At 36.1% G+C, this 15,999-nt stretch overlaps 1 protein-coding gene across 3 annotated transcripts in view; it reads left to right on the top strand.

The window, feature by feature from the left end:
- The window catches only part of SLC5A12 (solute carrier family 5 member 12), a 96,872-nt gene that overhangs the window by 46,716 nt on the left and 34,157 nt on the right, over nt 1-15,999 (top strand). For all 3 annotated transcript variants that reach the window (XM_017863848.1, XM_017863849.1, XM_017863847.1), the window contains 3 exons: nt 8,964-9,029; nt 10,296-10,347; nt 12,289-12,356. In XM_017863848.1, the coding sequence (XP_017719337.1) occupies nt 8,964-9,029; nt 10,296-10,347; nt 12,289-12,356 (186 nt within the window). The remainder of the gene's footprint in view (nt 1-8,963; nt 9,030-10,295; nt 10,348-12,288; nt 12,357-15,999) is intronic.

The raw sequence follows: 15,999 nt of genomic DNA, 5'->3' as shown, positions 1-15,999 counted from the left end.
GATGGTAGCACCTGGTAGTTGAAGAACATTCACTGATTTTCAGGACAATTACACATTATGAGAAAGCCATTAGAAGTTTTTTTTTAAAAGCCAAAGCTTTGGAGAGAGACGTACCTATTTTCCCATCTATAGAAAGAAAATAATGCTGACAATCCCACAGGGCTATTTTAATGATTAAATGAGAACCTCTATGTAAGCACTTAATGTATGGTCTCACTTGTGGGAGGCTTGCAATGAAGAGGGCTGATGTTATTTTTTATTATTATGAACATCATCATTCTGAAAAGCAAACAGAACATCTATCATGAGTATGGCAATCTTCCAGCTAAGAAAATTGCGATACAGATAAATGACCTAGCTAAGATTTTTGAATAGTAAAGCGACCTGAGAACCTAATTTTTTCTGTATCTCTACTTAGTGGCCTTTCCGTCAGAGAGTAGAGAGCATTTTAATACAAATTATAATGAGACTCTAATTTTTAATGAGGGAATGGAAATATTTTTGAAAATACAAAACATATTTTAACAGGAAGGAACTGCTAAATAACACAAATATGGGAATTATTTAATGAGAGGGAAATGAGATAGTGGTGTTTTGGCTTTACAATGATTCTCAATGAAGACATCATATTCAAAATTGAATTTGCATGCTCAATATAGAAGTGTGATAAAAAATAAGTTTCTAGTAATAAGGTGTTTATTTTCATTATCCGGCATCACTACTAAGTCACTGCAGAAGACTCAAAAGAGACCTATCTTTTTAAAAAAAAATCTGTAAGCTAAATGACTATGAAACATTATTCTAGCCTTCAAAAGCCACTCAAGCAAATGAACACTTTTAGGAACTCTTAAAAGTGTTATTGATTTCACAGTTTCATGGAATGTAATTTTTATGACTATACTCAGTAAATACTCATTAAGCATCTACTCTTAAGATACTTAAAAAGGCACTCCTTTTTTTCCCATTTATTTATGTATTGATTTATGAGATGGGGCTTTTGCTATGTTGCCCGGGCTGTTCTCAAACTCCTGGGCTCAAGTGATTCTCCTGAATCAACCTCCTGAGTGTCTGGGACTACAGGGGTTTGCCACCACGCCCAGCTTGTTCTAGGCATTGTCGTAGCCCTAGGCGTAAAGCATTGCACCAAGTTCCTGCTATCATGGAGCTTACTTCATAGCAGAGAAGGGCAGTCAATAAACATATACTGTGTAAGAAAATTATAATATAAATGTATACGGTATTTAACAAGGTATTAAGTACTTCTGTAAGTTCCTTATGTGTGTTAAGTGATTTGGCCTTAAAACAATCTTTTTTAGATAGGTACCATCACCTTCTTTTAACAGACTAGAAAACTGAGGCATATAGAATTAAGTAACTTGCTAAGTGACGTAAAGCTAGCAAGTAAGTTTTTCAAACCAGACAGTCTACCTTTAGCTATCATATGCTAAATAACTATGCTATCCTGTCCTACAAAAAAAAAAAAAAAAAAAAAATGGAGAAAAAGTAAAGTAAATATGATGAGATAGAGAGGAGGAATGCTGGTATGAGTGGAGAATGTCCATATTCATAGACGGTGATCATAGGAAACCTCAAGAAAAAAAGGACATCTAAATGGAGACTGGAAGAAAGCAAATAATTGCACCAGACAAGGGAAGTACATCTCAGGCTGAAGGAGTCACAGATGCAAAGGCCCTAGAAAAGGAGTGTGACTGACATGTTGAAGGACAGCATAGAAATCAGTGTGCTTGGAGAAGACAGAACAAAGGGGACAATGGTAAAAGATAAGATCAAAGAGATGGGAGTGCCCAGTTACATACAGCAGGGGTCTCAGTGGGGCTGGTGCCACACAGTGGGAGTAATTGGGATATTTGTAGGCTATTTGGTTGTCACAATGATTAGGGGTCACCACCAATGTTTAGGGAGTTGAGGGCAGAAGCATCAGATGTCTTTCAGTGTGTAAAGACACACATACAATGAGTCATTTCACTCTGCACTGCATGATATTATAAGGCTGTAATGCTCAAAAACTACTGCACATAATAATACTACCTTAGTACACAGTAACTTTACAATAAAAAGTTATACACACACTATAAATGAGTATATTTTCCAGAAATTAAATGAAATAAAAATGTTATCTTAAAATTATTGAACAATTTACTTACTTTGAGCAATCTGTCTATTCCATATATGCTGCTCAATTCAGGCTTAGCCGTAACTGGTTTTAGTAAAATGACTCAGTTACTGCAAAAACAACTAAACCAATTGCAACTATGTAACTGAGGAGATTTGATTCTCTTTTTAAATCTATAAATTAGTACAACTATTGAAAATATAAGGACTTCATTGAATTTAATTTACTAAATTGTTTTCAAAATATTTACTATTTTGCCACTACATGTTTTAACTTTTAGTGACCTAATAGTAAGTAATCCAGAGTGTGTAAAGTAGACATAAGGTTGTTTTGAGATTACCTCTTGTTTTACAAAAATTGGCATTATGGCATGCAAGTTAAAAGTATGGACTCTAGGTCAGGCGTGGTGGCTCACGTCTGTAATCCCAGTACTTTGGGAGGCCGAGTTGGGTGGATCACCTGAGGTCAGGAGTTCAAGACTAGCCTAGCCAACATAGCAAAACCCCATCTCAACTAAAAAAAAAAAAAGCACAAAATTAGTCAGGCATGTTGGCATGCCTAATCCCAGCTACTCAGGAGGCTGAGGCATGAGAATCACTTGAACCTGGGAGGTTGCAGTGAACCACTGAGATCCACTGCACTCCAACCTGGGCAACAGAGTGAGACTCTGTCTTTAAAAAATAAAAATAAAAAAACAGTATGGACCTAAACTCTGTTGACTTGACTTTCAATGTCAGCTCTGCTACTTGCTAGCTGCATGACTTTGGTGTAAACTACTTAACTTTTGTATACCTGGTTTTCACATGTGTAAAATAGTGGTAATAAAAACATCTATCTCAAAGGATGTCTGTGAGGAGGAAATGATGTACTGTAAACAAATACGTTTAACAGAGCCTGGCAAATAGTAAATACTATGTAAGAGTGTTGCATTATTTTGATTATTGTTGTTGTTGCTATCTTCAAATTTAAACCGCCTAGTCTGTCTGTAGCATCTTAAGTTTCTGTTTCTTTCTTCAGCCTCCATTCTCTAGTAGTTATTGAAAGATATGCTTTCTAGGGTCTTTTTAAATACCAAAGATTGAAAGAGGTGGAATCTCTTTATCCACCCTGTGAACTTTGGCCAGTTTTGAGACTTGCTTTGACCACTAGAATGTAGTCAAAGTGATGTTCTGTGAGCTTGGAGCCTAGGCCTTATGAGCCTTGTAGCTTCTGCCTTTGTCATCTTGGGATGCTGCCCTGATACTGCTGTGTAAGGAAGCTAGCATAGCTGATCTAGCTTCAGGAGCAGCAGTGGACACATAGAGAACAAAGATACCCAGCCAACAGCCAATACATGTTACCAGACCTGTGAGTGAGGCCGTCTCAGACCTCTCTCCATTGATCTTCCAAGTTACTGAAGCTACATGAGAGTCCTGATGAAACCAGAGAGATCACCCAGCCTGTCCTCAGAGTTACAAGAAATAATAAGTTTTTGGTTTTTGAGCCAATGAGTTTGGGGGTGGGTGTTATATAGCAATAGCCAACTGATTTAAATGCCTTGATATGCAGTGGGATTTCAAGACTAAGATATGCCATCTGTGCTACTTTATCACTACCCTGTCACAAGTCAAAGTATAGGGAATTCTTCTCACCCTCAAGTGATAATTTAGGCTTAGCTGGTTTGCAATATCATATATTTTCATTATGTCAGTTGTGCAGTTTATTATTAGTCTCATAATATTATCTTTACTTTAAAGTTATTTCCTTCCTTCTCTTATCATACACTAATAAATCCAGTTTGTTATTATTTACCTAATTTAATATTGGCTTATAGGCCAATGCCCACCTGTTCTCTCATTTTTTCTTGGACTTCTTGCCTTCTGAACTACTTACTTCTCTTCAATTTCAAATTTTCTTTATGATAATCCCCAGACTACTACTTCACTGTGTTTTCTTGTACAGTGGTTTCTGAGCATTTATACATTACACACTTTTTTTAGGTAAATGCTTTCCTTTTAGTTCTCCTTTAAATAACAGTGGTGGTATTTTAGTAACTATATTTATATTTTGAGAAATTCAATGTTTATCTATAAGATATTATTGAATACTATTTCAGCAGAGTAAATGGTGCTATATAATATTTGTTGTAAAAGAGATATTTAGGGTCTGAACCAACATTATGGGGCCTCTTTTTTTTTTTTTTTTTTTTTTTTTTTNNNNTGGGGGCTTTTTTTTTTTTTTTTTTTTTTTTTTTTTTTTGAGATGGAGTCTCGCTCTGTCGCCCAGACTGGAGTACAGTGGTGGGATCTCAGCTCACGGCAAGCTCCGCCTCCCGGGTTCATGCCATTCTCCTGCCTCAGCCTCCCGAGCAGCTGGGACTACAGGCGCCCGCCACCTCGCCCGGCTAGTTTTTTGTATTTTTTAGTAGAGACGGGGTTTCACCGTGTTAGCCAGGATGGTCTCGATCTCCTGACCTCGTGATCCGCCCATCTCGGCCTCCCAAAGTGCTGGGATTACAGGCTTGAGCCACCGCGCCCGGCCTATGGGGCCTCTTAGGTCATCATAGGGATTAGCTTTTACTTTAGAAATGATGGGTCATTACAGCGTTTGGGAAGAGAAGTGGCATGATAGGATTTGTATGTTAAGAGGATTACTCTAACTAGATATTAAGAATAATTATAGGGCTTTTACTGCTGAATCGGGGAGGTAATTGGGAGTGTACTTACATAATCTGAGCAAGAGATGATAGTAATAGGGTGGTAAGAGAGGATGAATGCAAGTAAATTTGTTTTGAAAGTGGGGGGCAAGCACCTAGATTTCTTTTATGAATTGGATGTGGGGAGGGAGAGAGAGGAGTAAAGGCTGGTTCTATGTAATCTGGGCTCAAACCAGCCTGAAAAGTAGAGTTGGTATTTCCTGAGATGAAAAGAGTATGGCTGGATCAAGTTTGGGGTTCTGAAAATAATCCATCATAATGTTGGTCAATGTCTCCTCAGGTATTTTTATAAGCAGGCATGAAGTATGCAACTTCTCTGTTGCATTTTTACTTTTGACTATAGGAATAGCTTATATATACACCAAAGGTGACTATTGAATGAAGTAGTGAATACATTGAAAGGAAAAGTGGATAAATTCTTTCAGATATCGAAGTATGCAGTTGGAATAGTCTTCTTTCACAGATGAGAATCCTGAAGCATAGATCACAGAGTGAGATGCCAGCAAATCTCAAACTGGAATTCAAGGAGCCTGATTTCTGATCAGGTCTTTGTTCATATAGCTTTTCCCCAGTACTATCTTTGTAATTTTACTGGGTTGACTGAATTGAGTAGAACTTAACTGAGATGTGAAAACCATTGATTTTTTTTGAGATCCCTATAGCAATATCCTCATGGCTTTACTGTTTTTCAGGATTCATTGCCCCTTAGGTTTTCCAGAATTCCTTGTGCCACCCAGTACCAAAGCTAATACTACATGTTTTTGGTTTTAGGTACACCTCCTCACTTCTAGTGCCAATCTTTGTATTCATGGTTATCTATCGCTATGTAGCATACTACCCCAAAATAAATGTCTCAAAATAACAATTTTATTTTCTCACAATTCTGCAGATTAGCAATTTTGCCTGGCTCAGATGGGCCCCATAAAATTGTGCTGGTCTCACTTGGGACCATCTCTGTGACTTCCATAAGGTAGCAAGTTGGCTAGCAGCTTGCTGGCCTAGGGGAATGCAAATGAGACAGCTTGTCCTTGTTACCTTTAATCTCATCCTCCTGTGGGCTATCCTGAGTTCTTTATGTGATAGAAAAGAGTTCCTCTCAGAAAGAGAACACACCTCATTACAGAAGCATTTTCAAAATTTTTACTTGCATTATATTTACCAGAAATGTCTCTGTCTTAAGTTGCATTCTACTAGAAGCAGATCCTGAAACAAGGATTTGAATGCAAGTTTATCTGGGGGAAGTGATTCTAGTAAGCATCGATAGACAAGTGGCAACGTGAGACATAGAAGAAAAAGATGCCAATAAAAAGATGTAATTTTGAGCAGATTACCGCTGTGAACAACTGGGGTTCAATCCAACTGGGGATCTCTAACAGACAATATAAAGCATGTCTCAGGATTGTCCTCACTGAAAGGCAAAAAGCCAGGGTATTTTGTTTCCAACTCCATTTAGTCATTGGCTGAGTGCCAATGATAACACCCGCAAGCCTTTCTGATCTGCCCTATGGCCGTGTGCAAAGGCTCAGAACACTCTCCAGTAGATAATCTCAGGCACATTTAGATGCCATCAACATGTACTGGAACAGTGAATGCCAATAAACTATGGGTGTTGCACCCTCAGTGACCACAGCAGTCATTAAATCCTACTATAGCTCTAGTTCTGTACTTGGCATTATCATACCTCCCACCATTTGATCCATACAACATCCATTCAGAAGATAAAATCATGGTTTAGTGGCAGAAAATAGTCTTCCCAAGGGCACAAGATTTGAACCTAAGTTGTCTTCACCACAAACATTTCGCAGTGTTTTCTATCTTCTGATATTTGAGACCACTGACTCCTCACTGACTTCCCTTCCTCTGTAATATTTTCCTTATGTCTGGTGCCCTCATTCACATATTCACTGGAGTATACATTCTGGCTCACAGAATGTATCATCTGAAGGGAGGGCCTGAAAATAAGGTGGTTTTCTACCTCAGGTTTGGGAGAATCTGGCAGGATAAATTCAGAATGTGAGTTATTATAAAATGGAATCACAGTTCTGCCAAGAGATGTCCTTTGTTTCAAAGAAGGGCCCATTGTAAGCCATGAAACATTTATCTGTTGTTTCTAGGGAAAGGATAACTTGGTTGTCAATCCTTGATTTAATCAAAGTGAAATTTTAAATTCAGGAAAAAAAAAACTACTATCAAGTAGAAACTACTAGCAAGAAATTTAATCCTCAAGCCAATTGATACTTTAAAACTTTATTTTGTTTTTTCAATACATGTTTGTTATACACTGAAAGACACGTGTTAATGTCTTCTAGAATACTTACTGAGAAAAACCTTTCCTTACCTTCAAAACAGTAAATCAGATCCTACTATTTAGTAAGTTCACAGCTACTTTTAGCTGTGAACATATCACAATTGAACATACCACAATTGCAACTTTACTTTTATTAGTATAAATATGTGTTAATGGTCACTTCATCTAATCTGTAGGATCCTCTATGGTATGGACTATATCATATTTACTTACGTTTTGTGTCAGAATGCAATATGTAAAGCAGGTAACAAATATTCGTTGAATGAATGAATATGTAAATGACAAAGATAAAAATGAATAAAAGAGAACAGTACTTGTATATATCAGGGATAGTAAATGTGGTAGGCTGAAAACAGCATACCTTCCCCAATATATATCCAGGCATAATCCCTGAAAGCTGTGAATATTACTTTACATGTATTTTTGTTTTAAAAGGGATTACTGCAAATGTGATTAAAGGATTTTGAGGTGAGAAAGTTGTCTTGGGTTATCCAGAGAGGCTATATACAAATACAATCACATATATCCTTATATGAGGGAGGTTGTGGGAAATTTGACAGGCAAAAGAAAAGGCAATGTAACTGTAAAGGCAGAAACTGGAGTGATGGAACCAGAAGCTAAGGACTGCCAGCAGCCACTAACAGCATGAAGGCAGGAAGCTGACTTTTCCTTAGAGCCTCGTGTAGGAGCCTCCTGCTCACACTTTGATTTTGACCCAGTGAAACTGATTTTTAACTTTTGGTTTTCAGTACCGAGAGGTAATAAATTTCTGTTGTCTCAAAACAACAAATTGGTGGCAATTAATTTATACAGTATTAATAACAAACGAATAGAGTGAGATAATAAAATTCAACACCAAAATACAAGATAGCAACTGATAACCATGAAAAAGTCTTAGTATTAGTGCCATATGAGCTCAGAGGATGAAGTATGATCAGGGCCAGGAATAGCAATTGGGCTGATGCTTTCATCTATAATCTAAGCCTTGAGTTTCTCATCTGTGAAAGAAGAAAGGGCTATTTCAACTGCATAATTCTATATCTGAAAGAACGTATTTACTTTTCCTTCCATCTATTGACAGATGACTAAGACTTTGTGAAATTTGGGGACAGTGGCTCTTATATTGAGAGTTCTGCCTAAACAAAGGAAAGGTCTGAAAAAGCACAAAACATGTTAGCTGAACGATAAACAATAATTGCATGTGGAGAATAAATTATGTGAAGGTTAGTGATATGATTTAAGAAAGGGAGGGTGTGGGTCCGACAATGGAAGGATTGGAATATCAAGCCTGGGATATGAACTATGTTTTGTCAATGATAGAGAATCATTGAAGAATTTGAGAAAAAGAGCAAAATGATCAGAGCTCTGCTTTAAAAGAATTGATATGGGAGATATGTGATTGATAGGATGAGTGGGCAAAGATTGGTATTAGGGAGATCAATTGGGGTGCTACAACAGCAATCCAGAAAAGAGAAAATAAAAGATTCAACTAAATTTGGGGCAGCAAGGATATAAAAGGAAACAATGGCTTCAGTGGGTCCACTAGGAAGACTTTTGGGCAGAAAGTCAATAGAGTTGAATTTTTATTCAAACAACCCACTTGTCTTCTCTGACCATCATGAGAAACATGAACAAAAATTGAATTTCAATAGATCTTTGACTTTTAACAATCCATGCTTTTTTATTCCTGTTGCTTCTAAGGATACATATCATAAAATCAAATTAAAGTGCAAAGCACAACAGACGATATACCAAGATAAAAAGGACTTTCTTAGCAGCTCTTATCTAAACCTCACTGACTCTGTATGTCTTTCTGTTTCCTTTAGTACTTACAACTACGATTCAACAAACCAGTTCGCTATGCTGCCACAGTCATCTACATTGTACAGACGGTAAGGGGTCATGGCTGCTGCAGATGTGGAAACTATGAGGTTACTAGATACAGGTTTGTTTATTTTGGGGGCAATAAACTTAGCTAAAGGACATTTAATACTCAGAAGACACTACTTTCTTCCAAAGACAGCACTTTTAATCTGTACTAAAAATAACAAGCAAATGTACATTGTATGCCACAAAGGGAAAAAAAAGCCATCTGTGTGTGTGTATAAGCCACCCACATTTTCTTAACATGTATTTCACTGCTGTTTAAGCTGTACAAGTTGCTCTAAGTTAGATATGAAATGGTCTGGTAAATAGTTTTTTTCTTTTTTCTTGTTTGTTTTTAACCATTAACTGAGTTGAAGCAGAAATACCTATTTTACTGAAAGTCATTTTAAGACAATATTCCCAGCGAATACTCCTACTTGCCTCTCTTCTCTCTTATGAACTCCTTTCACACCCTCCCAGCTTTGGGATGTCTTCATGCTGCTCCAAATTTGCCCATGGCACGGCACTGGTACACTTCCTACTACTCACCAAGTACTTTCTGCTAGAAGATAAGCTTCTTCCCTCTTTCTAATCATAACTCCCACTCACTGACTGAAGAATTTAGGCAAGAAAATAGGAGGAAAACAATGCTAATTTACCTGCCCATAGATATTTGCCTTTTAAAACCCTAACATGAATCTCTGCATGGTGAAATTCCAAATAGAAACTGGAGAAACTGGACCTATTTCCAGCAGGGTGGTGGTTGCACTTCTGGGAATTAGAAGATATATTCATTATGGAGATCACCCATGTTGTTAGTCTTCCCAGCACAGTACTTTTTTTTTCCCTTGCAGATTCTTTTTATCTCACGTCTAAATTCCGTATTTCAGCAAACTGCTAAAATATGCTTCTGTTCCTTAGTAAAGCTTCTCATGAAGTCAGTAGAGAGTACACTAAGATGCGTGTATCAGGAAAATGGGTAGAAGGAAGATGAATCAAAACTTAAGTAAGTCTATTTTTATATCCCTTAGAGATACACAAAATATAACCATAATATCTCAAAATTAGTAGCAATTTTGAAAACCCAACCCTCTTCCTCCATCTAGTGATTACATCCCCTCTACAAACTACTGAAAGTGGTGAGCAACTTCAAAATTAGAGTGGATGGGAATGCAATGTTTGGTGAACAAGTTGAAGAGAATACAACTCTAACATCAATAAAGAACTTTCTAGGCAGTTTTCCTTTCTACATCACTTTCGCACTGCCAGTCTGATTCTTGTTTCTCTACCAGATTCTCTACACAGGAGTGGTGGTGTATGCTCCTGCCCTGGCACTCAATCAAGGTAAGTTATCAACATTCCCTTGGCATATTTTACCATGTTTATGCCTAACTTCTCACCTTGGAGAATTATAAATAAAATACTTTGTTGGGGAGATATTCTTCTGGTTAGGGGATTCTGAATTACTATTAGGAGTCATGACATAAAGCTCTAAATATTGAACTTTGAAAATAATGCAAATAATTAATTACTTGGTTTTGACTCATATACTTCTAGACACCAATTTTGATTGCTTTTGTTTGTTTGGGATTTGGTTTTGGTTTTTAAATCATTGGAATTGTGGAAGTTTTGGTATTGTATATGTTGCTAAGTATGGTCATCTATAATATACGGACTTCAGTGATCTCATGAAGTAGATAATCTCAGTATAAGAGTAAAAGTTGCTTGTAATAGTTACACTAAAATTTATAGTTTATTCTTTCAAAATAATATAATCCTAAAAACAAAAAGGAAAGAAATAAAAGTCAAAGTAAACTTCACAATGATGCCTGCCATATTGAAAGTCCTCAATATTCCAGTTAGTTGGGCTATGGGCTTATACTGAGAAATATTAACCTCAGAGTCAATGAGGATTAGATAAGAGCTGCCAAAAAAGTCCTTTTTATCTTGATATTCCTCTGAGTTTTGTGCTTTGGACTTGTAATCTGATTTTATGATATGTATTCCTAGAAGCAACAGGAATAAAAAAGCATGGATTGTTAAAAGTCAAAGATCACTGGTAATTAGAGAAATGCAGATCAAAACCACAATGAAATACCATCTCATGCCAATTAGAATGGCGATCATTAAAAAGTCGGGAAACAACAGATGTGGGAGAGGATGTAGAGAAATAGGAACGCTTTTACACTGTTGGTGGGAGTGTAAATTAGTTCAACCATTATGGAAGACAGTGGGGTGATTCCTCAAGGATCTAGAACCAGAAATACCATTTGACCCAGCATCCCATTACTGGGTATACACCCAAAGGATTATAATCATTTTATTATAAGGACACATGCACACATATGTTTATTGCAGCAGTATTCACAATAGCAAAGACTTGGAACCAACCCAAATGCCCATAAATGATAGACTGGATAAAGAAAATGTGGCACATATACCCCATGGATACTATGCAGCCATAAAAAAGGATGAGTTCATGTCCTGCAGGGACATGGGTGAAGCTGGAAACCATCATTCTCAGCAAACTATCACAAGGACAGAAAAGCAAAGACCACGTGTTCTCACTCATAAGTGGGAGTTGAGCAAGGAGAATACATGGACACAGGGAAGGGAACATCACACACTGGAGCCCTGTTGAGGGGTAGGGGGCTAGGGGAGGGATAGCATTAGGAGAATTACCTAATGTAGATGATGGGTTTATGGGTGCAGCAAACCACCATGGCAGATGTGTACCTATATATGCTAGGTAAGTTCAATAAAAGGATTGTTTTCCTAGAAAAAAAAGTCAAAGATCCATTAAAACTCAATTTTTATTCATGTTTCTCATGATGGTCAGAGAAGAGAAGTGGGTTGTTTGAATAAAAATTCAAGTCTACTGACTTTCTGCCCAAGAGTCTTCCTAGTGGAACCTCTAAAGCCATTATTTCCTTTCATATCCCTGCTCATGGATGATGTTTAGGTGATTTCAGAGTACTCAGACTAACTTTGTTGAGAAAACAGAAACTCAAAACAAAACATTTGGATCAAAGATTGGAATCTAAAAAATCTTAGGAGGAAAATTTGACTTAACATTACATAAAATGTATGGACTAGCTAGAAGTATAAAATATAACAAAAAATAATCTTTCTCGAAGGTGAGAAAATTTAATGAGGAAAACTCTAATTTGATTTTACTTTTGCCTACAAAGAACACTGATAAAATATTGTGTCTTTTTCCTCATAAAACTTGCTCTTTTAATTTTTCAAGAAAACTTCTTTTAATAATTTTTTCTTCTTTCCTAGTGACTGGGTTTGATCTCTGGGGCTCTGTGTTTGCAACAGGAATTGTTTGCACATTCTACTGTACTCTGGTATGTATCTAGCTGTGAAGAAGTATTTAACACTACCTCCTAATATGGGGTAAGGGCACATTTCCAGCAACAGACATCTAATTATAGCGGAATTTGTTATTCCAAAATTAAGCAGAAGTATGTCAGCTTATCTGTCACAGTTTCCTGAGGAAGGTGCTGTTGTTTAAAATTCTTTTCATTACCAACCTTTAAGAGAATTTAATCTCTGCACTCATTCAAGAAAAGCATGCCTAATAAGAAAAAAATCTAATGAAAAAGTCTTCTTGATTAGAGAATAGGTGAACCTATGCTACTTCTGAGAAAATAGTTTATTCATTCATGGCCCTCATAAACTACAGATGACACTTATACTTTACACTTTATACTTCACTGTCTACTGGTTGAGAAATAACAAAACGTACATACAAGTGAGCAATGATGGCTGCTATTTTATAAACTTGAGAATTTCGCAGCTTGTTTTTGTCTTGTATTTCTGGATAAGCCTGGATTACACTTACCATTTGGCTTTACACATGCTCTGTTTTTAATTAAGGAGCCTGAGTTGTATTGGCAGCATATTTATGTAATTAATACAATTATATATAGTTTAGTCCAGCATTCATTGAGGACCTATTGTTTGCCCATTCCCTGCAACTGTAATCTGTATTCTTCTGAGTCATTTTACCACGTTAACCAGTTGAGTCATTTTAACCAAAATTAACCAGTTAAGCATGTGGCAGTGGTTCCCAGACAGTTGAATTCTCTTTCCTTCACTATAGATAAAAATAAAAAATTAATATATTTTCATATAGCAGATGATTCATGTATTTTGGTGTTATGTGCATATCACCCACTCTTTGTAACATCTATTCTGATTATGTAACATCCTGATCCCTCTTTTTCATACTCACAAATTCCATTATTTATTTGCACTTAGTGTTGTCTTCATTTTTAAAAATTCCATTCTCATTACCATAATTCTATTCCAGACACTCAACTCTTCCCACCTATGCTAAAAAAATAGGATCTTGCTTCTCTTACCTCTGATCTCATGTAATAGATTAGTTGCTCTGAGGTACCTGTCCAGAGAAGGACAGCTAGATGCTGGATATAACAATTTTTAATGCATTGCTTGTCTTGAAAAAGCTATCATAGCTCCCTAAGTAAGTGTTCTCCCCCCAAAACAAAGTAACAAAATAATACAAAACAATTTAAAACATATTAATTATCAGGACTGATATTTGGAAGGAGTGTTGTGGGTAGACAGGATGCATGAGGCTGACTTGAAGGCAGGTGGTGATAACAGTACTACTACTATTAAGATACTGAAATTTGGGTCAGTGAAAATTTAGGGAAACTGAGCTTGGGACTATAACATTAAGCTAGAATCCTTGAGGGGAGCTAACATGGTTTTACTTCAGTGATGCACTTCAAATTTTTCAAGGAAAAAGTGCAAATCCTCTCTGGAGGAATAATCCAACTTAAGACTATAAGATATTTACACACAGATAAAGATCTGACGATAACGTTAACAAAATATCATAAAAAATATGAAATAGAAATTTACTGTGAGTGAGGATCAGCAAAGCAATAAACAAGATTTAGCCTCTCAAGAACAAAATATTTTGGTATTAAAAGATGTTGAATAAAAGAATAGATGTGCATAAACAGCTTAAATAAATAAAGAATGTAATTTCAAAGATGAATAAGCATCAGGAATGACTGACCACACAATATAATAATTATTATAAAGAGCAAATATATTTGAAGAAACAATCAGTACGATGGAAACTCTATCCAAATTCTATCCAAAGAAATAACCTAAAGAATAACAGAGAGACAAGAAGATGAAAAAAGTGAAATAGAAATGGAGACATATGGTGGACAAAATTCATGTCCAATTGGAGTCTCAGAGGACCGTACACAGAGAATGGAGGTGAGGTAGTCTTTCAAAAAATTATGGCTTGTGATTTTTCAGATATGATAAAATATAAGTACATATGGATTTAGAAAGTGTAACCTTAAAGCAGAAAGCAAAAGAATAAGTTTATATCTAGATATATTAGTGAAACTGTAGAATGGCAAATACAAATGAAGGACCTGCAAAAGAGCCAGAAGAAAGAGAAAGAGATACTTAAAGAGGGACACTTAGCAACAACAATGGAAACTGGAAGCAGTGGAATAATATATTCAAAGCATTGAGGAAAAACTATTCCAGACCCAGTCATAATTGTATTTTTGACGAAGCTATCTTTCAGGAGTTGAGTGTCAAGAACCAAAGAGAATTTAGCTCTTATAGATCTTCCCTAAAGAAAAATCTAGAGGAGATACTGCGGGAGAAAGGGAAAACATTAAAATATGACAGTTTTAAACAGAAGAATTGATAAGAAAATAAAATAGTAAACATTTAATGAGTATAGTTAAACTATTTTTGGTACTAAATGATCATCATTATTTTATAATTTATATATTATTAAATGTTTCATATTATTGTACAATTTAAAATATAAAACATATCAATAATTATGTTCATAATTATAATTATATGCCACTTTGAAATTAAGAAAAAAGAATTACCCCCAAACTACATAATAACAGCATGTAAATCAGGAAGGGAGTACTCAGACTTAAATGTTTTATCATCCTTGAATTTCTGGGGATTATGGCATTGCTTAAATATTGACTCTACATTTAAAATGCATGGCAAAATTTCAAGGGAACCCATTTACATAAAATAGTCAAAGTTAAGAAAATGGAGTTTGAAAAGCAACCCTCAGTTCATCAAAGCAAGAGAAAAAAGAGGAAAACAAGCATAGCCAAAGTAGGACACATAGAAACCAAGAACCATGACATCAGAAACACATCCAGATATTTTTATAATCACAATAAACTAAAATGAACTAAATTTACTACCTTCTAACTGGTTTTATGCTTCCAGTCTCTTCTTGCTCCCACACCCCACATACCTCTGTCAGATTAATCTTCTTAAAATATTCATTTCTTCGTGCCACTTTACTGATCTAATTCTTTCCTTACTTCCTACTGTTCACAAGATAAATTATAAGCTCCTTAGCCTGATGTTAAAAATCTTTCATTCTGTGAATCCAATCTACCCATATAATCTCTGTACCACACCTCTGTTCCTCTCTCTTGTCAAATTAGAGACTTCACCTTTGCTCATATTGCAGTCTCTTTACTGTGCTAAGTCTGTGGATGTATAAAACATTTAAAATAACCAGTGAAAGAGAAAGTGGTTGTTGCCATCCAGGGTTCCGTAGTTTAGTAGGGCAAACATTAGGCCCCAAACAAGGCAGTTTGATTAAATAGGTAGGTGACATACAAGGTACCATCAGTATTAAAGAAGATAAGTGTGTGTGTGTGTATGACAGAGAAAGGAGGTGAGGACTCTTGCTGTATGAAGAAGTCAGACAAGTCTTCATGGTGACTATAATCTGCCTTTTGATTAATATCTGATAAAGTGGTTTGTTCTCTTGCCTTATGCCAAGTTTATAAAGATTTCTGCACAACCAATGCCAAGTATCCTCTGAAAACAGAGGCCTTTGCCATTTTGTCTTCATAGCACTAAAATCTTATGTTGAGATTTGGGTTTGGAAGGCTTAATGGATTTAAGAAAATTAAGCTAGTGCTACCTAGGGGTAAGAGG

The sequence above is a fragment of the Rhinopithecus bieti genome, unplaced genomic scaffold (genome assembly GCF_001698545.2).
Source record: "Rhinopithecus bieti isolate Rb0 unplaced genomic scaffold, ASM169854v2 scaffold_68778, whole genome shotgun sequence".
NCBI lineage: Eukaryota > Metazoa > Chordata > Mammalia > Primates > Cercopithecidae > Rhinopithecus > Rhinopithecus bieti.
The sequence above is the reverse complement of the archived record's forward strand: the minus strand, read 5'-3'. Positions and strand labels throughout refer to the sequence as shown.